Source organism: Terrapene carolina, unplaced genomic scaffold (assembly GCF_002925995.2).
Source record: "Terrapene carolina triunguis isolate 2854851 unplaced genomic scaffold, T_m_triunguis-2.0 Scaffold96, whole genome shotgun sequence".
Classification (NCBI taxonomy): domain Eukaryota; kingdom Metazoa; phylum Chordata; order Testudines; family Emydidae; genus Terrapene; species Terrapene triunguis.
Window position 1 is genome coordinate 39,851,616 of NW_020664447.1, and position 25,163 is coordinate 39,876,778.

At 43.3% G+C, this 25,163-nt stretch overlaps 1 protein-coding gene across 3 annotated transcripts in view; it reads right to left on the bottom strand.

Moving 5' to 3' along the window:
* The window catches only part of SNAP23 (synaptosome associated protein 23), a 39,706-nt gene extending 14,543 nt beyond the window's left edge, over nucleotides 1–25,163 (bottom strand). The window contains exons 1-4 of one of the 3 annotated variants that reach the window (XM_024197460.2): nucleotides 24,996–25,163; nucleotides 19,209–19,214; nucleotides 2,447–2,556; nucleotides 1,724–1,765 (exon numbers count right to left, since the gene is read on the bottom strand). In XM_024197460.2, coding sequence (XP_024053228.1) covers nucleotides 1,724–1,765; nucleotides 2,447–2,503 — 99 coding nt within the window. In that variant the 5' untranslated portion in view covers nucleotides 2,504–2,556; nucleotides 19,209–19,214; nucleotides 24,996–25,163. Of the gene's footprint in view, nucleotides 1–1,723; nucleotides 1,766–2,446; nucleotides 2,557–19,208; nucleotides 19,215–23,474; nucleotides 23,589–24,995 lie in introns of all 3 variants that reach the window. The other 2 variants (XM_024197459.2, XM_024197458.2) reach the window with 2 other exon arrangements.

Consider the following 25,163-nt stretch of genomic DNA (forward strand, 5'->3'; position numbering starts at 1 on the left):
AAGACACTTTTTTGGACTGTCCATTTTGCTTAGCCTAGGTGCAGAAGCAATTAAAAGTTGGTAGGAATCCCTTTTGAGTTATCTAAACAGGGAAAGGTATTTCAAGTGATTTGCTGAACTCAGATATTCAAACACAGATCAAACTTGGCATGGACAAATCAATGAGAAATCAAGTCCCAACCTCACCACCTAAGTCACTGCCCAGTGGATAAGACCTTCACATAGGATGGCCGGAGTAGGCAGGGAAAGTGGTAGGATTTCCTCCTGGAGGAAGCCTTATGAGCCCAGTCTGTAGACCCTACACCAGATCAGTCATTTTCCCTTTGAAGGAACAAAGTAGCCTACGTTCAATTTTAGGCCAGTCAAAGTCAACAGCAGCTCTGGCACTGGGGAAATCAATCCCAAAGCTTAGTCAGGGCTGAAGTGCTCAAGTTTTCAAATGGGCACTGAGGCCACATCAGTACAGAGACCCCTGGGTCCAACTATTGAGCCTACAAGGGCAGAACTTTCTGCTCCAACGCAGATTTTGTCTAAGGATCCTTTAAAGTGTGGGGAGTTTAAAGGTGCTTGCAATTTCTCAAGTACTGAAGAAGCCCGTATTAAGTATGTCACTACCAGAGATTCCAGTATCGAAGAGCTTTGTTAAATTAGAATTAGTTGATGTGGTACCCCATTAGTGCCAGGATCTCTTTCAGTTCCCAAAATAGTATGTGCCACAGCACAAGGCTGTCAAGCACAGCCTCAATCAAATCTTCAATTTGAGGATGCATCTTTGCCATCTTCAGCTGTCCTTAACTCTAAGAGCAAGTAAAAGCTCAAGTCTTCAGTGACAGCCTTTGCCAAGGATGCCTCTCAGATTGCTGGTAATGCCAATCCCCATCCAACTCCTGGCTCACTGATAGCAGTCAATAAGGATGAGAAGTCCCAAGGCAGGTCAGACCTTCCCTTTGGACATGGAAACAAAGAAAAACAACATATAGCTCTATCTCTATACATCTCACACCCTACTCCTCCGGTACAGTGGTTGGTTGCTGGTTACCAAGCAGTCATGGCTGGATACAAGTTTCAACTTTGGGAATGGATGTTCAGTTTCCTTGTGGCTTCAGATGGAATTACTATGGATTGCCAGATATTAGAGACTGTGAAACTGTGATATGTTATCCAATTCCACTCTATGTTGCTTCTATGTTGTCTTGCATCCCAAAAGTTACTTTACCTTTTAACACTGGTCACAAGACACCAACTATTTCTGACCTGTCAGACAACATGGAAGTGCAGGAGATTCAGCTGCAACCTGAAAAGCCATCTACACAACTGTGGCTCTCAGAAGTGGAAGAGTTTATCTTTAGATAACCAATAATTTGACTCCATATTCTGTATCCCTATAACTGGGTTATTTTTTAAAGCCTAGTCTCCCCATCTCTCAAGGTACACTTGTCTGTCATTTCACCTCATCTTCTGCCAGTAGACAGTTCTAGTGTTTCCAGTTATTACAGCATCAAAAAAATGTCTGAACTTCTTTCAATTACTTTTCTTACAAAATTACTATAACTGAAAGATCAGAGAAATTTCTATTTTTTTCCAGTTTGTTTACTTTGTACGTTTGACAAAGTATAGTCAATTTCACTGTCTCCCCTGTATAGTCAATTTATTCTGAAATTGTTTGACATCACTGCTTCACCAAGTTGGTGCATTTCCAAAGATTTAGTAAGCGCTCCCTTACCTCAACAGCCAGGCCAAGAATCCTCCTTGTGCTTTCCAAAGACTAGAAAGAGAAGATTTAACATAGTGAAGCACATGTTGTAAGAGAATCAGTAAGACTCTCAAACACTAAGAGTTCAATATAATAAAATAGCTAGTACACAAAGCTTTAATAAACCTGGAAATAAGGGATAAGCAACTATCCACACCTATATATCAGAGCTACAATGATCTAGGATTCTTTTCCATTAGCTATTATTCATATTTCTCAGTACACACTAAGGTCAACAAAATAAAGTTGATACTTCAAGTGCTCCTCGGATACTAGAAAAAACTGCTCTGTGATATCTCAGGGACAATTACTATAGCTAGGCAAAGATCAGAAAAAAATAGGAGCATAACTTCAGGATCCTAAAATGAGTGTTTAAGCACCTGCCGGGTTTTTAAGAGGGTGAGCACCCCACCAATTTCATTGGTCTCAGTGGGAGTTGTAGGTACTCAGCACTTTTAAAATAAGGCAGGTGCCACTTTAGGAGTGAAATTTCAGGCTCCTATTTAAAAAAACCAAGAACAAAACAAAAAAAACAAACCTGGCCCCAGCAGCTACCAGGTGAAGATACAGAAGTTTGGGATATTCAACTTTGCCCTTGCAGTCTTCTTCCTAGGCTCCCCCTACCTTCCTATTCTCCACAAGTTAGGATAACTTGTATATTAGGATCCTGAATGAGCCTTGGGGGAAGTTTACCTCATCAGTGACTTGGTGGGCCCTCAACTGAATTTCTTCAGGTGACAGTTCAGCCATGATGAGATGTTGCTTTAAAAGGAGTTGATCAAAAAGAAGTAAGGTCTAGTCTCCTGTAAAAATCGAAACATAACATTAACCCATAATAAAAAGTTCTGGCGATGGTGTGCATTAGTCTGTAAAGGCTGCTACAAATGACACTTTTCAACTGAAAAGATGATTGGAAGGCAACACACTGAACTCAAAGAGTACAAGAGCACACCTACTTCCTTCTGCACAGTACAATGCTTGTATAGTACTAGGGGTTATTTAACAGAGCTATTCACCTGTGTGTTACAAAACTGAGGTATGAGTGAAAAAAAAAAAAACACTCATGAACGAACCAGCAAATAAAGTATTTTGTTTGTTTTCTTTCTGCTATTGTTACATCCCTGTCCTAGAAAGGGAATTTACATTTCATGGGAAATTCTAGCTACTGGTCATTTCCTGAGTTCTTCCTAGACCAGAAAGTCTTAAAGTAAAAAACCTCACAAACAAAAACAGAAATCAGACTGATGATTTTGGAGTCAGGGAAAATGCTAATCATTGTACCAAATAGTCTGAAAGTACAAATTGCAGGTATCACTTTTCAACATGAAGTGTGTAATGTACTTGAAAATAATGTTTAGTTATATACACAGCATCCAACTATGCACAGATTCTATTCTGAGATAGCATTTCCTGGAGTCAACTGAAAACTCAACTCCTTTCAATTACAGTATTTGTCAGAAACTAACCCAGTATAAACTTTCCTGAAACAGTTGTCTGCACAGTACCAGACTGGCTTTTAATCTAAGATGTGCGCCACTCACATGACCATTCTGGTAGCTGAATTTGCAATGGTCTGAGTTGACCATTTAATCACTGCATTTTATACTTTTGTACACTGGCTCTCTCAACAACCTCCTCATCAAAAGTTTAGTAAAACTCTGTTCTGGTTCTGAATTTGGACTGCTTTTCAAGACTGTCAATTTGAATTTATGTAATGGCAGAAAAAAAAATGGAAGAGAAACTGCAGAATATTTTTCTTGTTAAGACATTAGTCAAAGGAAAAGGCTATTTGTCCAACAAGATTGTCCTTTTGTAAGTACTTCAAGTTAATATTAGTTCCATTTTAATCCTGCCTCTATAGCAGGGATGGGCAAACTATGGCCAAGGGGCCACATCCAGCCCTTTGGACATTTTAATCTGGCCCTCGAGCTCCAGCTGGGGAGCAGGGTCTGGGGCTTTCCCCGCTCCAACGGGGGAGTGGGGTCGGGGGTCCCAGAAGCAGCATCATGTCATCCGTCCCCCCCCCAGCTCCTACACGTAGGGCAGCCACAGGGCTCCGTATGCTGCCCCTGAAACTCCCATTGGCCGGGAACCACAGCCAATGGGAGCTGCAGGGGCAGTGCCTGCAGACGGGGCAGCTTGTGGAGCTGCCTAGCTGTGCCTCTGCCTAGGAGCCGGAGGGGGGACATGCCGCTGCTTCTGAGAGCTGCTTGAGGTAAGCATCACCCTGAGACTGCACCCCCCAACTCCCTGCCCCAGCCCTGATCCCCCCTCCTTCCCTCTCAACCCCTTGGTCCCAGCCTGGAGCACCCTCCTGCACCTCAAACCCTCATCCCCAGACCCACCCCAGAGCCCACACTCCCAGCTGGAGCTCTCACCCCCCCCCGCACCCCAGCCTAGACCCCCCCTCCCACACACTCAACTCTTCATTTCTGGCCCCACCACAGAGCCCGCACCCTCAGCCAGAGCCCTTACCCTCTCCCACACCCCAACCCCCAATTTCATGAGCATTCATGGCTTGCCATACAATTTCCATACCCAGATGTTGCCCTTGGGCCAAAAAGTTTGCCCACCCCTGCTCTAGAATATTGATTTTAATTTGGTAAGAGCAAGAGCTTTATAGTCCAGATTGCTGTAACTGTAGGGCAGTGGCTCTCAACCTTTCCAGACTACTGTACCCCTTTCAGGAGTCTGATTTGTCTTATGTACCCCAAGTTTCACCTAATTTAAAAACTACTTGCTTACAAAGTCAGACAAAAATACAGAAGTGTCACATCACACTGACTGAAAAATTGCTTACTTTCTCATTTTTGCCATATAATTATAAATCAATTGGAATATAAATATTGTATTTACATTTCAGTGTATAGTATATAGAGCAGTATAAACAAGTCATTGTCTGTATGAAGTTTTAGTTTGTACTGACTTCACTAGTGCTTTTTATGTAGCGTGTTGTAAAATTAGGCAAATATCTAGATGAGTTGATGTACCCCCGGAAGACCTCTGCATACCCCCAGAGGTATGCATACCACTGGTAGAGAACCACTGCTGTTGGGTAATGGCCAACGTTAATTACTGTGAATATCTTCCCAGATTTCTGCTTGTGAACTAAATGTACTACAATGAGCAATATTTTCTACAGTTTGCATGAATTAATGTTCTTCATAAAGCAAATCTAATTGCCTAATGCTAAGAAGGATCTTGATCATTTGGAAAGCTTTGTTTATGAACAGGTTCTGGTACCACCTCCCGCGCCACAGAGCCCTCAGCATCTAAACTCAATGAAGCTTGTCTACCTGGAGAAAAAAAAGTCAGTGTTTTTGATAAGTCCAAGGCACTCCATTTTTAATAACCTGATCATACTGCCACTAATGCACTTCTACCTCCAGCCTAAAGAGAGGTCTTCTATATATGACTGACAGATCAGAAAGCAACAGGTTAAGGAAGAGGAGAGAAGGGAAGGAAGAGTGGGCACAATAACCTTAGCACTTCAATATATGAAATAAAATGGCTCTTTAAGGACACATGTACTCTAAAAGGTGAAGAGTTAATTTAAAGTTAATCCATAGATCCATAAAAATAAATAAGTCTTGAGTTGAGGTTACTGCATCATCCTAATCTCATGCTTTTGTGCCTTGGTGTTGCAATACGTGATACAAGACAATACCATTTGGAGAGCGAAAAGCAATCCATTATATGGATTTAAAGATGTGGCAACCCCCAGTCAGAACTTCATTGAAAGTTCTAGTCAGACTAGCAACCTGAAAGTTATTCCTCTCCATCCACTTCTCTATTTATCATGCTTAAAAAACTGGTTTCAGTTTATAAGTGTGTGAAATAGTCATAATGCATCAATACCAGAAAAAGCCAAGAAGAACACTGGATACTAGACAATGGTTTGAAAGTATCAGCCTTCTAGCACCTTTTCGACAATCTTCATTTCCTCTTTCAGCCAGAACAATTGAGAAATGACTTTGTTTACACTTTACAGCTTTCCTCAGCACTGCCTTGACACTGAAGCACCAAGTTCCTCAATATTAACCTACAGTATCTACATGCAGAGTTTTAGACAGAATGCAAAAATGCATGTATGTGCACTGGGTGCAGGGAAGGGGGAATGGCTAACAATTATTCCATAGTAAGAACAAAGAATTTAAAACTGAGCCAGCATAAATTTGAAACCAAGGACACCCAATTTGAAGTCATCTGCAGAAGATACTGTTTTTCTACTCTGTAGAGGAGACAGCCATGACCCCTGAAAAAGAATTATACATTGTACTAAAACTAGGGGAATTTTCTCTTTTCCAGCAATAGTAAATTTGCTAGCAATGCATTTTTTTTTTCCAAAGCACCACAACTATACACAAATTTGGGTCAAATTCTGTTAAGTTTTGGCAAAACAAATTAGAAAAAAATTAAAAAAAAACATTCTATTTCAACCATTTTGAAACAAAGCGTTTCAGCATTTCACTTTGAAATGGTATTTTATTTAGAAAAATAACTAAGTTTCAAAACAAAAAATATGAACACTTGAAAACTACCCCAACAAAAAATGGAAAAAAAAGTTTCAATTAAGCGAGACATTTTTGTTTTACCCAAAATCAGGGGTGGGTGGGAGGGAAGAGGAGTGTATTTTCCTTTTTGGTGAGAAAAACTGAAGAGAATCAGTTTTAGTTCAAATTGACTTTTTCCATGGGATTTTTTGGTTCGGTCCCTGAACTGAAAAATCAAAATTATTCACTCAGCTTTTATACCCTTACCAGTCAAGTTGCTTCCAGGATTCCTTAGAATTTGAGGTGTTCTTATGTTGAGTATCATCTCATGTAACTATTCAGAGAGAATTCCCAAAGGGCTAGCAAAGTTGTTTAAGCAGAAGAAAAACTAATCCCATATAGCAATTTTTTCACATTATGACTAATGAACTTTTTTTTTGTTAAAAAGTCTTCTATAGTGCACAGACATTGGAGTTTCACTTAAAGCATAAGAAAGTCACAAGGTAACAATGCCTCATTTTCACTTCAATTTTCACCCACACAACTCCAGGCATGTCATTTTTGCTGTAAGAAAGAACCCCAAAAGGCATGTACTAATTTATGAGAGGAAGTGGTTCTGCTGGCTGCAAGTCCTTTCCAGTCAAAGCTAAACAAAAATTAAGGATCTTTACAACTTTGTTTTTCTAAGGCTGAAAGGAATTTTCCCCCTTTTTCCTCTTGAAGCCAACATTACCATTATAGTGAACTAGAACAGGAGTACACAAATGTTCGTTTCTTAGATAGCCTTATAATGAAGTACATTTTAAGGGAAGCTTCACAAGAAGATAGTCTATGAATGCAATCAGTTTAGATAATTTTCATCGTCTTTTTAAAGCTATCATCATTTTATTTGGTGTACAAGATCATCCCTGACAAATTCAGGGAATAAAACTATGTCCCAACAGTAACATTGGAGACAATACAGTTTTGACAGATACTGGAACAGAAGAGAAAGGGTATTACCCAGAAAGCCATACAGGAAGAGTTTCCTCATCATACATGACATTTCGTGGAATCCATGTTTCTACTCCCAATCACTTCCTTCCCCCCACCCCCCCCCAAAAAAAAAAAAAAAAAATTAGAAATAGAAGACTATACAGAATCTCAACTGATTTATTTGTAAAGTGTCCAATGCTCATTTTGTCAAGCACACATCTCGTCAGGGCCAGCAATATGTAGCTGGTACTTTCCTTATTGTTTAAGGACCCCATATCATGGTTAGCACAAGCTAGATCACCACTCCCAGGGGGCAAGTTTGGCTTTCTTAGAATAAGGGACAAACAAATGCATTAACAGAACACTAACTTATAGGTTAGAATTTGCTTTTACTTAACTTCTGTTACACAGCCCTCGTAAGGCTCCCTCTGCTACAGCCGATCAGGCTGCTGTGTTTGTGTCCTACCACACTGGGCCTGTGTGCTCTTAAGCTTCTGTTGGTCTGAGGATAGGCTGTAGCATATCCATGTCAAGGCTGGATCCCCACTTTGAACTTTAGGGTTCAAATGTAGGGGCCTGCATAAAAACTTCTAAGCTTATCTACCAGCTTAGCTTTGGTCCGCTGCCACCATCACAAGAATTCCCTCCCTGGGAAGCCTTGAGAAACCTTTCACCAATTCCCTGGTGAACACAGATCCAAACCCCCTTGGATCTTAAAACAAGGAGAAGTTAACCATCCCCCCTCCTTCCTTCCACCCTCCTTTCACCAACTCCTGGTGAATACAGATCCAAACCCCCTTGGATCTTAAAACAAGGAGAAATCAATCTGGTTCTTAAAAAAGAAGGCTTTTAATTAAAGAAAAAGGTAAAAATCATCTCTGTAAAATCAGTATGGAAAATAGCTTACAGGGTAATCAAACTTAAAGAGCTCAGAGGACCCCCCTCTGTCTTAGGTTCAAAGTACAGCAAACAAAGATACACACTCTGGTAAAAAGGTACATTTACAAGTTGAGAAAACAAAGTAAATCTAAGACGCCTTGCCTGTCTTTTACTTACTAGTTTGAAATAGGAGAGACTTGTTTAGAAAGATGGGGAGAACCTTGCTTCTTATCAAACTGTGTCTGTACTTGGCTACCTTGATTATCACTTCAAAAGTTTTTTTTCTCTTACTTAATTGGCCTCTCAGAGTTGGTAAGACAACTTCCACCTGTTCATGCTCTCTGTATGTGTGTATATATATCTCCTCGATATGTTTCACTCAATATGCATCCGAAGAAGTGGGTTGTAGCCCACGAAAGCTTATGCTCTAATAAATTTGTTAGTCTCTAAGGTGCCACAAGTACTCCTGTTCTTTTTGCGGATACAGACTAACACGGCTGCTACTCTGAAAGCTGTAGCATAGTCTCTTTCCTTCGCATCTCTGGCAAACTTCTGGTCACAGGTTCTGTCTGTTCTCCCTTTACAGAAATGGTTCTAGTGACCCACCTGCCTTAGACACCCCCCCCCGCCCCAGACCAATGCTAACCCAGAGTCCCCAGCAGCCTAAGCACACCCTTTCCCAGAGCTCCAGCCTTGTAGGTGCTCAGAGTTTACAGTTCATCTCTTCAGGTACACATGACAATGAAAGCAAACAGACAGTTCATGCCAGTTTACTTAATTTGTTTGGTTAGCCAAGCAGTTAACTGCTCTTGCAATGCAGATACCCAATATTCATCTATTTTCTGAGCCACTTATCTTACAGTTCCCCCACACAGCGTAATCATTGCCAAAACAAAATAAAAAAAATTAAAAAAAAAGGAAGCGGAAACAAACCACATAGACATCCCTTTGTTGCACAGTATCTCACCGCCAACCCAAACCCACTGTTTCTCAGAACACTTACTCTGAAAATTGGAATGATTAATCCTTATGAAACCAGGCAAGTTTCCCTACACCCATAAGCAGATCAGGTGTATACATTTAAACACAAAGTAAGATTTTCCTAGGAATTCATTTAAATCCATCATAAAAAGTAGTAAATTTTTTTATTTACTAGTACCAGTCTTAATTGATCTATTTATCCTGTAACTGTTGAAGCCATCATTAAGAGTACCTCTACACTGCACACCCCTTATGGCATCAAGCAGAGTGCATATACTGCATGCTCCCAGCATAGGTATAAATAGTGTATACAGTGAGGCACTGTTTAGGTGAATAAGACATGCCTGAACCCAGGGGCTATGTACCCTACGTGGCTCTCGACACACCCAAGCAGTGCCTCCCAGTCTACACTGCCATTTTTAGCAGTGTAGTGCCCTGCTGCTGGAGCCTTTCCCCTCCACAGGGAAAGGCTCCTGCAGGAGGAAGCAGCAGGCAAAGGCTCTGACAGCTCCCCGCTGCTGGAGTGTTTCCTAGCCATAGGGAGCTGCTAGAACAGGGGTGGGCAAACTTTTGGCTCGAGGGCCACATCTGGGTGGGGAAATTGTATGCAGGGCCATGAATGGTGGGCTGGGGCAGGGGGTTGGGGTGCAGGAGGGAGTGTGGGGTGTAGGAGGGGGTGCTGTGTGCAGGAAGGGGCTCAGGGGAAGGGGCTCCAGGCTGGGGCGAGGGGGCTCAAGGGAGGGGAGCAGGGGGGGTTCAGGGTGCAGGCTCCGGCCCAGCACGGCTTACCTTGGAGCGGCTCGGAGGTGGCAGCAGCACGCAGCGGGGACTAAGGTAGGCTCCCTGCCTGCCCTGGCCCTGCGCCACTCCTGGAAGTAGCCAGCATGTATGGCAGTGGCTCCTGGGGGTGGGGTGGGGTGGGGCAGGGCAGGCAGCTCTGCCATGCGCTACCCTCACCTCTGGGTATTACCCCCGAAGCTCCCATTGGCTGCGGTTCCCCTTTCCCAGCTAATAGGAGCTGGGGGGGGGGCACTGCCTGCAGGCGAGGGCAGCTCACAGAGCCCTCTGCTGTCCCCCACCCCAGGGACATGGTGCCGGCCGCTCCCGGGAGCAGCGCGGGGCAGGGAGGGAGCCTGCCTTAGCCCCGCTGCACTACGGGGCTGGCAATCCTGTGGGCCAGACTGAAAGCCCTGACGGGCCGGATCCAGCCCACGGACTGTAGTTTGCCCTCCCCTGTGCTAGAACCTTTCCCTGCTGCCTCCCTCTGCTGAAGCCTTTCACTGATGTGTGTAGCTACACACCACAGTGTGCATGCAGCTTGCTTTTGACTCCTGTGTGTAGCTACATATACCCTACCTGCTGCCACCAGTGAGGTGCAGCCTAGATGTAGCTAGAGGGTGGGGAGTTGCAGGACACTGCTTTAAATATTAGCAATGGCATCAATTGAAGGAGTAACATCAGGTCTTGGTATCAACTTTACTGCTACCCTGCAAAGAAGAGGGCTCCCTTGTAAAGGGTCAGTGCCAAATTGATGGGAGACACCACCACCACATGGCCTGCAAATCATAATGGCCACAACCTGCCCCCGGCCATGGTTTGGGGATGCCACGGAAAAACAAGTTCTATTTACAGTATGAAGGTTACAAATTTGATCACAAGTTTTATTCAACAGTTTTTGGCATACAGTAGAACCTCAGAGTTATGGACACCTCGGGAATGGAGGTTATTCGTAACTCTAAAACATTCGTAACTCTGAACAAGATGTTATGGGATGCTCCTCAGGGCGGACTGCTCAGAGTGGGAGCTCACAGCTGTGCCCACGAACTTCAGCGTCTTCACCTCCTACCTGTAAGTGGCTGCACAGCGAATGGGGGTGTGCACAGGCAGCTGGTTCTAGCCCCTGGCTGCAAGGGTGATGAGTGAGACACCCTGGGGCACTGCGGTGTCAGTAGGTACATGATGCAGGCTGTGGCCCTTTAAAACTGAGCTGCTCCTCCAGAGTGCAACGTGCAGGTAGGAGCTTGGGCTCCAGCAGCAAACACTCCAGGCCAGGTTCCCGTAGGAACTCAGGAAGTTTCTTTTCTGGAGGGGGCAGGAAAGAAACTGCGCTTGTAGCTTACAGGAAAGCTGCAGATCCCAGCACTGCTCCTACTCTGCCTGCTCATGGGCTCACAGCCGTGCCTGTGAAACTCAGCAACTTCACCTCCTACCTGTACGTGGCTGCCTCCCACATAGCAAGTAGGTGGTGGGGTGGGGACAGGCAGCCCCGATGTGCCTACCTTTAAGATGCAATACAGGCACAGTACAGTATGTGTTGTTTTTTTGTCTCCGCTGCTGCCTGATTGCTTACTTCTGGTTCCACATGGTGTCCGGTTGACCAGTCAGTCCATAACTCTGGTGTTTGTATCTTTGAGGTTCTACTGTAGTACCAGTTTCATACTTGTGAAATAGGTGAATTTCACCAGCAAAATGACAGAAGTTAATATATAGCACCTTATTTCCAAGTAGCTGTTCAGAGGTCACACGGCTGTTAGCCAAAGCACAGGGAGCCAAGATGATCTTAAGGTCTGAGTCAGCTAAACTAGAACTTTGGTAAGCCACAGCGTCTAGGCCTCAGACAACCCTGTTTAAAACAACTGGGTAAAAGAAAGACCTCACTGAAAGCTAGATGCTGCATCTGGCCTGAGCTTTTTATTAGCTACAGTTTGCTTTAAAAAGTGGACAGGAATATTTGGCTTTCACAAACTTTTCAAAAATAAAATTTAACATTCCACATTTGGAACAAAAGTATATTGCTTTGAGTAAAGACAAGTTTATGAATTTTAGATAGGCATCCACACTCTGGAAAAAGATTTGTGTTTTCAGTTATCAGAACTGGAATACCTCCTTTTCTATAGGCTGGATTCAGCACCAATATGCCCCTAGATTCCAAGCATGCTGATTTTTCAGAACTTCTGGAGCCTCATGCAGAAGGTGAATGTGCTTCCCCCCATCTATTTCCTAGTTCACTAAGAAGTTGAAAGAACAGAATAAAGCAGATTTCGCAGAAGATTTTGAATCCCAAATCTAGATGGTAGTCCCTAGGCATCTGTGTCTTGAAAAACTATAAGGGAAATTAGAGGCACTGTCCCTGATCCCATAAACAAAAATAATAGTATGGTCCCCCCACACCAATGCAAAGCATATCTGACTTCAAGAGACTCTGCACTGGCACTTCTAGGTCTTGATCCAGTAAATAGAAGTATTTTAGTATCTAGAGGAACATTCGTTTCCACTCAATTTGGTGAGTTAAACTAGAGTAGTCTGTTTCACTTTCTGATTTTAATGCACTAGCACAGCACTGTTTGCAAAACTGAATGGGCATATTAAAATGTCAATGAAATTAACCGAGTTGCAAAAATGTGTGCGCAATATCCGCTTTTTTAAAAGGAATAAAAACCTAGATCTGACACCAAGACTATTTTAAAGCACCCTTTTAATTTCTGAATAAATTCCTTTATCTTACAGCCAAGACTACTGAGAAACATACCGAACTGTATGATGCAGTTTCAACATAAAGGGATTATGAATTGAACTCCAAGCGCTGGCATAGACTCAGACTTTAAGGTCAGAAGGGACCATCATGATAATCTAATCTGACCTCCTGCACATTGCAGGCCACAGAACTGCATCCACCCACTCCTGTAATAGACCCCTAACCTCTGGATGAGTTACTAAAGTCCTCAAATCTTGATTTAAAGACTTCACGTTACAAAGAATCCACCATTTACACTAGTTTACACCTTCAAGTAACTCCTGCCCCATGCTGCAGAGGAAGATAAAAAACTCCTAGGGTCTCTGCCAATCTGACCTGGGAGAAAATTCCTTCCCAACCCCAAATATGGTGATCAGTTAGACCCTGAGCATATGGGCAAGACTCACTAGCCAAACATCTGGGAAATAAGTCTCTATACTAACTCAGAGCCTTCCCTATCCAGTGTCCCATCACCAGCCACTGGAGATATTTGCTGCTAGCAGTCACAGATCAGCTACATGCCATTATATGCAGCCTCATCATAAACTTATCAAGCTCAGTCTTGAAGCCAGTTAGGTTTTTTTCCCCCCACCACTCCCCTTGGAAAGTGGTTTTGGAACTTCACTCCTTTGATGGTTAGAAACCTTCATCTAATTCAAGCCTAAACTGGTTGATGGCCAGTTTATATCTATTTGTTCTTGTGTCCACACTGGCGCTTAATTTAAATAACTCCTCTCCCTCCCTGGTATTTATCCCTCTGATGTAGAGAGCAATCATATCTCCCCATAGCTTCTTTCAGTTAAGCTAAACAAGCCAAGCTCTTTGAGTCTCCTCTTATTCCTTGGATCATCCTAGTAGCCCTTCACCGCACATTTTTTATGCAAAGAAAGGTATTTCTACCAAAAACCCTATCGATTCCTCCATAGGGAAAGATTTCAGATGTCCTCACTGGAAAATATTAGCCACAGATACTTGAACATAGCAGTTTAAATTAGAAGAAAGTCAGTATTTGAAGAGTAACTCCCTAAAAACAAAATCCAACTCTCCAGGGCAAACAGAACATGAATGGAAAGTAATGTATTACCACCAGCAGCCATGGTAAATTTTATGACCTACAAAAAATGTACAAAGACTGAATTCTAGTATCAAGAGATCCAAAAAAACAAGACTTCTAAACATATAACTAAACAGAAAACACTGTTCATCCATTTCAGCAACAGTTCTCACTTTCTAACAGACATCTTGTAGACACCTCCCCTTCAAGCTCTTGTCCCAAGCCTTCCCTGAAGCAAATGGTGTTTGCTGAGACAAAGTAATCTTAAACCAGTTAAGGCAAGAAAGATGAGAAATTTCTTTGACTGCAATAAATATGGTACTTTAGTTATTATTCTGTCTCCCATGTGTAGATCTTTACATTAATTACATCTTCCCTCATTGCCTGCAACTTCCACTTCTCTAATTTATCCAAGTCACTGCCATTTGGTCCTATCCTCCTGTATATTTCCAACCAATGTGTGTCAACTGTAAATTTTAATCACAGTTAAATTTACACCAAGGATACATCTAACAATGATCACTCGAGCCTCTAACATAAGCAGTTCTGATCACCTACAAGTATTTTGTAGTGGATTTCAAGCTGTGGTCTGCAACAGGGAATTTGTATAGTCCTCCTGAATTATTATAGATTCATTATGTAACTAAAAACAACCTCACTATTATAGATTTCCATACTTAAGAAAAATGTTGCTAAGGGTAGGTGTGTTCAAACAAGATTTAAATTGGACTATTCAATAACAATATAGTAAGCACACCTTAGAATACCTCCTCTTTCCAAAACAAACAAAACAGCTATCCCTTACCTCTAAAACCATTTTACAGTATACTCAAGTTGCACTGCCCAGTATGGTCATGGCATGTAATAATTCCTAACACTTGCTGGAGTTTCAAGGTTCATTTCTGTGCCAGTTTTGTTGGGCACGCTAGAAAAACCTAAAAAACCTGTGCTATATGTCAGAATAGGAATGTCAACATTTTCGGAACATTCTGCCTCTGTATATACACTTGTGAATTTGTATTCAGTGCCAGGCTACAGAAAGCCTAATAATAAAATGGCTGTTTTATGAACTGCTATTATTCATTTCAATCATGTCTGGAGTGGACATTAAGGCAACGAAGAATCTGTCTGCAGTAGTTTTACAAAACTTAGCCAATATAGAAGTAACAGGATACGACATTGTTGTGAAAGGGTTTGTGCGTTTTGTACAAAAGCAGTGGTGGAAACAATGACATCATTCTCCTCAGCTTTCAACGATGTAATGAAACCAGTGACTAAATGTTGGTCTGTTTCAGAGAGGACAACTGGTATTATAGTCAACAATTATTCTACCACCACCTGTGTCTACACTACCCACTCTGAATCAGTATTAGGTCTGTACTTCCATGTTGGCTTGACATGCAACAGTTTTGGATTTCCACAGTTCAGAGATTCAGATGGGGTGACAGTTCAATCAACTTCATCCTCTAGCCAAGTCCCTTCTCTCCCCAGACATGCTTCCCACAATATCCCCTCCCTCCCAGAAATGTCCCCCTCCACCATACCCTGTTTGCCCTCCCTCCTGTTCTCCTATTGCTCAGCTAATAATTTGCCTTCACAAATTCTTCCTTCCTCACCAGTATCAGAGAACAAGCTATGCCTTGATGCTTGTTCCTCAAAAACAGATAAAGGGCTTTTCCTGGCAGATAAGAGTTCCCCCTTTTCTCTTGGGTGTAACCAATAAAATGGGTGAGGGAAAAGAAAATGAAGTTATCTGTCAGCCAAGGAGGATAATTACTGCTGAGGTATAGAGAATGATGACAAAGCCAGCGTCTTACTACATCTTATGATTCCAACATTGCATATGTTTGCCTTGTACAATAACTGTACTTTTTGGGGGAGGGGGAGGAGAGAGAGAGAGAGAGAAATTGATTTCCAATTTGTGAACAAAACTAGAAGAATCTTATAGACTGATTCAGCAGTAAGAAACTCCACACCCAACGTTTGGCTATGGAACACTCATCTCTAGTTTTCCCACTTCATACTTCCAGGTTATTAGTAATCAAAAGTTGTTAGCATCTAATGTCTGTTCAGTGGTCTGTACTGGTGATTGTCATATTCCTGGGGAAAATAATGAAAAGTATAATTGGCACTGTAAGAAAAGACTAAATGAACATTAAGACTCATCTCAAGAGCTAGTTCACACTGGTTACATTTGAAGAACATTGGCAGGGGAGCAAGAGGAAAATACTGCACACATTTTTATACTTTCTGCAAATCACAGGGTTACTTTGGTGTAAAGGTAATATTTTGCTTTTAAAAAAAAGACTTTATGCAACACTGATCTGATGAGCCCCACCTGGGGCACCCTCCTGCAGCAGACCATAGCACAACAGTCAGACCTGTCTCAGTTTCTCCATGAAATCCACCCACACAAAGGAATATTATATCTCAGTGCAAATTCAAACCCCATACTCGTATGAAATGTCACAGTTCACATATCGCTCATAGTAAAAACAGCTCCTCTCAAATCCCCAAAGACAGACAACACTGCAACACAGTAGCTCTTCAAACCCTTTCAAAGGTCACCATTCCCAGGTCACCCACCCCTCAAAGTTCCTTTAGCCCCTTTCCGGGGCCCCACTCTCCAGGCTGCCTGAGAGCTCCAAAACTCATTCCTCTCCTGCAAGTCTTCTTTCATTGCCCCAACTCAGGTTTCCTGCCACAGAACTCCCTACAGTACTGCACTCAAGACAGGCCTCCAGACCTGAGTGCGCCCCCTGCTCAGGGAACATCCCTCCAGACTTGCCCCTTATTCTGGGCTCGGCTTCCTGCAGCAAGGGAATGGTGTCCCTAGCCTCTGTTTGTCAGAGGATGGAGATGGATGGCAGGAGAGAGATCACTTGATCATTGCCTGTTAGGTCCACTCCCTCTGGGGCACCTGGTATTGGCCACTGTCGGTAGACAGGATACTGGGCTAGATGGACCTTTGGTCTGACCCGGTACAGCCGTTCTTATGTTCCCATAGTGTTCCATTCACCAAGGTGTCCCTGCCTGCAAGTCCTACCCCTGCTTCTGGGATCTACCCTTGAGCATCAACCCTCTTGTTTTGGAATCAGCTTCTCCTAACTAGGCTGGTTCTTCCCCTCCTTCCTGGGGGCCTCTACACAAGCTCTCCTCTAACTCAGCAGGGGTTCCCCAGCTCTGGCCAGTACCCACTATTGACCTTTTGCTTTTCCCAATGGCTCTCTGTACCAGCTCTCTCCCCTCTGCTGCTTCTCCTCCTCAGGTACCTGTGGCCACAACCAATGCTATGGAGATTTAAAGAAAAATATATTTAAAATAAAGTAGTTTTAATTCCTCTGTTAGGAAATCTAAGATTATTTCACTTTGCCAATTCTTCCTCCACTCCATGTTCGGCAGATACTTATTTTGAGCCCTGTGGATCTCCCTACAATGCAATAAGACACCATGCGAGGGTTCCAGACCCAGGCTCCAGCCCAAGCCCAGACATCTACACTGCAATTTTATAGCCCTGCAGCAGCCTGAGCCCAAGTCAGCTGACATGGACCAGCCACGGATGTTTTATTGCAGTGTACATATATCCTGTATATTCTAAAAGCACGAGATAATTTCCTTGTTTGTGTACTTCTGTAGTTATCAGCAGGACCCATCTCAGCTCTGGGAAGCACTCTTGCTGTTCTTCATCTATTTTTAGTATGATATTGAATGAGATTCAGGTGCTAAGAACACTAGTACCCCGATGATTGGGAAGAGATCCCATCACCAATACTTAAAGTTCTCTCCACTTCCTTCTACTTTACTGGCACTCACAGAAATCATTTTGACTTTAATAGATACCAAATGTTGTACTAGCTCTAATCTTATTCTTTAATCCAACAGGATTGCTGGAGATATTTGCTTAGTACCATCCAACCAGTCACATTTTTTTGACTGCAGGTAGAGTCCCAAGAACCACAAGGCCATTTAGCACTATCTGTTCTCTTATGTTAACAACCTAATGTGTTAGACGGTCAACTAGCTTTAAATGCATTAGCCACACAACAAAGCAAAGTTTAATAGAAGTCATTCATTTGCACAATTTACAGTTTAAGAGTGATGTGCGTTTAATAAGCATCACATCCAGTTAAATTTGATTCCCCCCTTATTCTAATTTCCCCTCATGTAGCCAGATTTAAAGTTAGTTCAATTTAAAGATTTCTGAAATAACGAGGAATTAAAATATTTCTGAACATCAAGACTGAGCAACAATACAAAGCAAATAGCTCATCACTATTAACAAATCATGGTGCAAGTTTTCAGATCTTTTATGTCTCAATCTTGTAAGTTATCTCATAACTTGGCTCATTATCTAGGTTAAAAAAAAATTACAACACAATTCATTTTAAGTCTACAGGCAGTGCCTTTTTCCAGTAATTGTCCCCAGTCTAGCACTTCCTTTTTCCTCCTAAATATGATATTTGTTAAAGTGTCTCATTCACTAAGTTACTAGTATTTCCCCTCTTTTGTATGTTGTACCCTCATGCCCTCCACAAAAGGAAAAAAAGAAAAGGGGTACATTCCATAGAATATGGAAAGCATTTAGACTATACCTGTGTTTCTTGGCTGGTGTGTTGTGATCCTCCACCCCTTCTCCAGAAAGGGGACAGGGGAGATCACAAAAGACAGTCAGAGGGTTGTGAGGCATTGAAATTTTTATTACAGTTCTCAAGCAATGAAAACAAGATTTCCAGAATAATTTCAGGGCAGCGAACCAAAATCTTCTGTGTTTGTGAGGTCAAATGCCATAATAGTTGTACAGTAACTCCTCACTTAACGTTGTAGTTATGTTCCTGAAAAATGCAACTTTAAGTGAAACAATGTTAAGCTAATCCAATCTTCCCCATAAGATTTAATGAAAATGCGGGGGGTTAGGTTCCAAGGAAATCTTTTGGGGGCAGACAAAAGGCATTATATACTGTACAGTACTGTACTGTGGTAGGGAGGTGCCCCGGCTTACCCCTGGGGCTCAGGGCTGGGGGTGCAGGGTCTGGGAGGACACTCAGGGTGAGCGTGCGGGAGGATACTCAGGGCTGGGGCAGGCAGGAGGTGCAGAGCAGGGCCGCCCAGAGGATTCAGGGGGCCTGGGGTCTTTGGCGGCAGGAGGTCCCCGCCGCCAAATTGCCACCGAAGACCTGGCAGTTTGGCGGTGGGTCCCGGGGCGGAAGGACCCCCCGCCACTGAATTGCCACCGAAGACCCAGAGCGGAAGACGCTCCGGGGGTCCGGGCCCCACGGGAGTTTTCTGGGGGCCCCGGAGCAAGTGAAGGACCCTGCTCCAGGGGCCCCGAAAAACTCTCGTGGGGGCCCCTGCAGGACCTGGGGCAAATTGCCCCACTTGTCCCCCCCTCTGGGCGGCCCTGGTGCAGAGCACTTACCTGGGGCAGCTCCTGTTTGGTGCAGGAGGCGCAGTACCGCCCCCATGGCCGCGATTTTGGGAGCTGCCCCCCCCGGCAGGCAGGGCCACCCGGAACGCAGGGGCTTTAGGGGCTGCAGGGCCCTGGGCTAAGGGGGCCCCGGCCTGCAGCTCTAAAGCCCCTTTTGGAATGCGGTCCTGCGAGCACAGGCCGGAGGACTCAGGAGGAACATGGCAGCCATGCAGCCAGCGGCCGGAGAGAAGCGCCTAAAGCCCCTGCATTCCGGGGGGGGGGGGGGGGAGGGGACGCGACAGCTTCCCCGCTCGCTCCCTCCCTCCCAGAAAGTCCTAAGCGCCGCCAAAAAGCGCTGGGAGGGAGGAAGGGAGGGGGAGGAGACGGAGAAGAGGAACTTGTGCAATGCTCCCTTGTAAAGTCAGCCAAGCGACGTTATAAGGGAGCATTGCACAACTTTAAATGAGTATGTTCCCTAATGGAGCAGTGACGTAACTTCAAAAAAACGTTAAGCGGGAGGACGGTAAGTGAGGAGTTACTGTATTATATAGGCTTGTTACTGATTTTTTTTTACTTTTATAATAGGGGGTGGTCTACAAATGTTTTTGTCTGAATAAAAAAGTCACCAGCCAGAGAAGTTTAAAAATACTCGACTATACAAAAGTCTGATGTAATGCAATAGTCAATACCTTTAATCACTGAATACTCCTGTCTCCCCACAAGAAGCTGGTGGGGTGAATAAACACACACTGAAATAGCTCATATCCTTCCTCTCAGAGCAGACTCAGAGGGCAACCATTCCTCCACTGCCAAACCCTCATCTGCAGAGTCCCACAAGGGTCAGTCCTGCCCCTCATATTATTCAACATCTCTAAGAAGCTGCTGGGAGGCCTGATGAAGCAACCCAGGCTGAAGTGCCAGCACCACATGTATGTAGAGCTGGGCGTCATCTAACAAACATAGCCACCACACAGCTACTGCAATGTTTTGCCAAAAGCAGCACTTGGATAAAGAGCACTTGGCTAAAGCTTTACCCCAACAAGACAGAGAATGCTGTTATGAAGTGGGAAATGCTTCACAGAACTTGCTTCTTCTAGAACATCCCCCATTATAAAGGGCATCTCTACTGAGATTAATAAGTCAGTCTGAAGTCCTGAGGTCTTTTTAAACTCCACTGTGCAACTGGATGCCCAGTCATGGCTGTGACAAATACCTACTTCTATATGCAAGTGATCACCCAATTATTTCAGAAAAGTTACCAAAGAGCCATTATTATTAGTGAAAAGCTCCTGTGCACCAGAAATACTGGAACATCAAGTAGGGGACTCAAGTAAAAGTAGGGACATAGTATTCCAGCAATGGTGTCTCTGTTGCCCTAAACACAGATAATACCATGTCCAGCTTTCAAGATATGAAATTGGAAAGGGTTCAGCAGAGAGCCAGAAGAATATTCAAGGTCTGAAAAACGTGCCTTACAGCAAAAGATTAAAGAAGCTTAGTTTATCCAAGAGAAGATAAAGATAAGACTTGATCATGGTTTGTAAATACCTGCATGGGAAGAAGATTTTCCGATAGAGAGCTCTTTGAATTGAGTATACAAAGGCATAACAAGATCCAAGGTTGGAAGTTAAAGCTAGACAAATTCAGACTAGAAATAAATCAGAACTTTAAGATAATGAGGGTAATTAACAAGCAGAACAGATTACTTAAGCATTTAGTTCTCCATCACTTGATGTCTTTACATTAAAAGTCGGTGTATACCTAAAAATATGCTTAGTTAAACCAGACATCATGGATTTGACTCAAGAATCATTGGGTGACGTTCTACTACCTATGTTCTTCTGAAGGTTGGAACAGAACATAATAGACCCTTCTGGCCTTAAAGTCTATAAATCCAGTCAGTGTTTTCTGTGTGATCTTTCCATTAGACTAATGGCAGATGTTACTTCTGACAATAGAAGGCAAGAAATTCTTACTGTGATAATTCAGTGGACTGTGTCCCTTTGGACATTAATTTTATGTCTAGACAGAGAAAAATTCTAAGGAGCACAAAACTGCTGAACTATGGTAATGATAGTAAATAGGTGTATGTGGCCCTGTCCCTTAATCAAGGGAAAGAAAAGAGTAGTTTTTCTGGAGTATAGGTTTAAGGATATTATGTGTTGCAGAATAAAATGTTTGTGTTGAATTATTGCATTAAATCTTGTCAGATGACTATACAAATAACTAACCTGACTTATCCTTTGTTTAATCTGGTGTGTTTACCAGAAGAAGTGAATAAGATTTAAAAAAAAAAAAAAAAAAAAAAAAAAAAAAAAAAAAAAAAAAAACCAAAAAAAAAAAAAAAAAAAAAAAAAAAAACACAACACACACCTCTCCTCAAAAGACACTCATTCACTAGCTCATTGGTTTCTTGTGAAATTCTGTGCAAGCACCAGTGAAGAACACAAGTAGAGTATGCACAATCACACTTGACTGAAAACAGGGTAACACCGAACTGTCGGCGGCTGACAGGAGCATCTACAGGTATGAGATATTTCCAAAGAAACAAAGGCAGGAAGTAAGAGACAAACATGATCTAATTGTTTCAGCAACAAAGTGGGACTCCTGAGCTGTAATCTCAGCTCTGACAGTGACTCTGTGTGGCCTCAGTCACGTCATAACTATTCTGTGCCTCAGTTTTCACAACTGTAAGAGAGATGATGGCTATCCCCAAAGGAATGCAGGGATCTAATATACTGATGTTTGCACAGAGATTTGAAGATAAAAAAAGTGATGAGTGGTACTATCATAAATTTGAAATTAGGTGATTTAGAAGAGCTGGCTCAGGCCTACTAAATCTTTTATATGAAAGAGTGCATGGAAGAAACATATGTGCTTTTTTAAAACCCCTTCATTAGCTGAAAGGAGAATAAGCCTATTTATGTTATATGCACAGCAGATTCCTGCTGCAGGATAATATGAAGTGTCAGCACCAGAACCTCTCCCCCCCTCCCCGCCCAAGTCTGTCTCATATCCAAACGAACAAAGCAGGGGGGGGGGGGAAGGGGAGGAGGAGAAAGAGGTGAGAACAAAAAAAACAAACAAAGATACCATTCTGCACCCTTTCTGGCTTCTCTTATCAACTTCCTGAACACATTGCAAAGATGAGATGAACAGTTCCTGTTCTTCCAGCTGTCTCTTCTTGTAGTATGTTTAGCTTTTTACTTGTCCAAGCAAAGCCAGCTTTTTGCCTCTGGGAAAACCCCATGACCGGGGTATAAGAGCCCTCCCATGACTGGCTGGAAGACCATTTATTACTGTACAGTCGGTTTCTGTCCCAAATGCATTGAAAAAAGCAACAGAGGGTCCTGTGGCACCTTTAAGACTAACAGATGTATTGGAGCATAAGCTTTCGTGGGTGAATGCCCACTTCGTCAGAAGCATGGCATTGAAAAGCACCTTTGATAACTGTGCCTGGACTTACAAAAGGGTGAGGTACTCAAAGGGATGACTTTCCAGAACATCACCACTGGACCTCTCTCAGAATCCACTTGCCAGCCCCTGATGAGCCAAAGAGCCCCCTCATCAGCACTGGGGACGGCCTGCTTCTTTGTCCCCCTGAAGTGCCTTCCTAAGCTGCTGCTCCAACCCCTGAAGCATTGTGAGGAGCAGAATAGATGTAAAACATGTTTCTTCCAGCTGAATACTGAACTAATATCCAAATATGATTATCAGTGGGCATCATATTGCTGAAGGCATGATATTATGTGTAATCTGCAAAATTAGGGAATATGCTCACTCAGATTCATGAAATAGCCAATGTCACTTTTCATGACAGAAGGGGTGTTAAACCCTGGGGTACTAGACTTTCCCAGACCCATGTAAATACATAACACCTTCCTAAATTTCCCTTGCAAATTCTACTTGGTAGATTATTCATTTGACTATACTGTTGCTGTGTACTATTAAACAGTAATTGTGTTCCATCCCAGATGAGGCTACAGCAGATGGGTGAAGTGATCCAGTATTCTTTATGTACCTCTCAGACAATGCTACAAGACTCAGATAACTAAAAGTTTATAAAGCACCTCAAGACATTTGGATAAGAACGAGGGAAGAGTTGTTAAATAATCTATGTAGCTTACTGGGGGTTGCTGCCTTGTCAGTTTGCTGACGGGGAGGCCGGACCTACCAGTTTTACGTTCTAAACCACTAAAAATAGAAATTTTATTTCTTTTAAACTACCTGATAGCATTTCTTAGGTACTGTGAGTTCACACAGAAAGCAGATAACAGGATCTCTCCCTTATAAGGCCAGGAAGAAAGAATATCAAATTAGATGTTTAAAACCCAACATGGAAGAAGATTCATGCCATTTATCATATGTTCTAGATCTGCACAAAGGTTTGATAAACAAACAATAGAAGCACGGTTTGCCTGTGCTGCAAAGGCAATGAGTAGCATAAGGATTCCACGTCCCTAAGAACCTTTCTTTCAGCCATCACCTAGTCTAGAGACTTTCACAAACTCTTTCTGCAGAGATGAGGGGCTCTATAAGGATACAGAAACAAATTGCTCTTTTAAAAGCATCTTGAAGAGAGCAGCTGACATTCTTCAGTGTGAAGTGCCAATGGTTAGGAACCATTAGGAAAGGGATAAATAAGACAGAAAATACTATAATGCCTCTATATAAATCCATGGTACACCCACATCTTGAATACCGCATGCAGATCTGGTAGCCCCATCTCAAAAAGAGATATATTAGAACTGGAAAAGGTACAGAGAAGGAGAACAAAATGATTAGGGGATGGAACAGCTTCCATGAGGCGAGATTAAAAAAATTAGGACTTTTCAGCTTGGAAAAGAGATGACTAAGGGAGACATGATAGTCTATAAAATCTTGACTGGTGTGGACAAAGGGAATAAGGAGATGTATTTACTCCTCCACATAACACAAGAACTAAGGGACACCCAATGAAATTAATAGGTAGCAGGTTTTAAACAAACAAAAGGAAGTCCTTCTTCACACAATGCACAGTTAACCTGTGGAACTCTTTTGCCAAGGGATGCTGTGAAGGCCAAAACTGTAACAGTGTTCAAAAACAAAACAAAAAAACCCTATACGTTTATGCAAGATAGGTTCACCAATGGTTGTTAGCCAGGATTGTCAGGGATGCAGTAACATGCTCTGAGTGTCCCTAGTCTCTGTTTACCAGAAGCTGGGAGTGACAACAGGGCATGGATCACTTGATGATTACCTGTTCTGTTCATTCCCTCTGAAGCACCTGGTATTGGCCACTGTTGGAAGACAGGATACTGGGCTAGATGGACCATTGGTTTGACCCAAAATGGCCATTCTTATGTTGTGGGCCATTCTTATTTCTAACACTTACATTTTCTTCTCTATCTAGGTACATATCTACCACCCAGCATCATTTCCTAGAGCTCAGCACTTCTCTCTTACACATACTAAACAGCACTCAATGAATACATTATAAAAAACACATTTTAAACAAATTTATCAGGAGATAATAAGCACAGGAGTGAACACACACAGCTAAGTCACCACAGTGATTTGAACTGGAGATATCCCCAATTCTCCACTACCTTTGTTGCTACCGGTAGTAATTGGTGAAGCCTTTTAGCACAGATGGCGCCTCCCCGGGAGAGGGCAGCACGGTCACAGCTCCGCAGGGTGGGGAGAGCCTCCAGGCCAGATCACTGGACAGGAACTCAGGACTCTGAAATCCATTCCCTGTAACTCACCGCCCCGTCCCGGCCTCACGCCTGGAGCCCGCACTAAGGCCGGGCTCATGGGCAAAGGGAGCCAGCCCATGCGTGGGGCAGCCCAGACCGCTCTCCAGCCCAGCGCACCTGACCCGGACTCCGCCCTGCTCCCACCCCATCTAGAGCCGGCAACGCGGGCCGCCGCACCCGGAGATTTCCGCCTCCTCCTACCTGCAGCAGCAGCCGCCGCCCTTCGGTCCGCGCCTCCAACAGCCGCCGCCACCGCGCTCGAGTCCAGACCGTGAGCGGAACCGCCGCTTTAATGCCCCATGCCGGGTCTCCCCGCACCACCGACACCTGCCCGGCAGGCAGAGCCACCAACCCCACCGGAACCGGAAA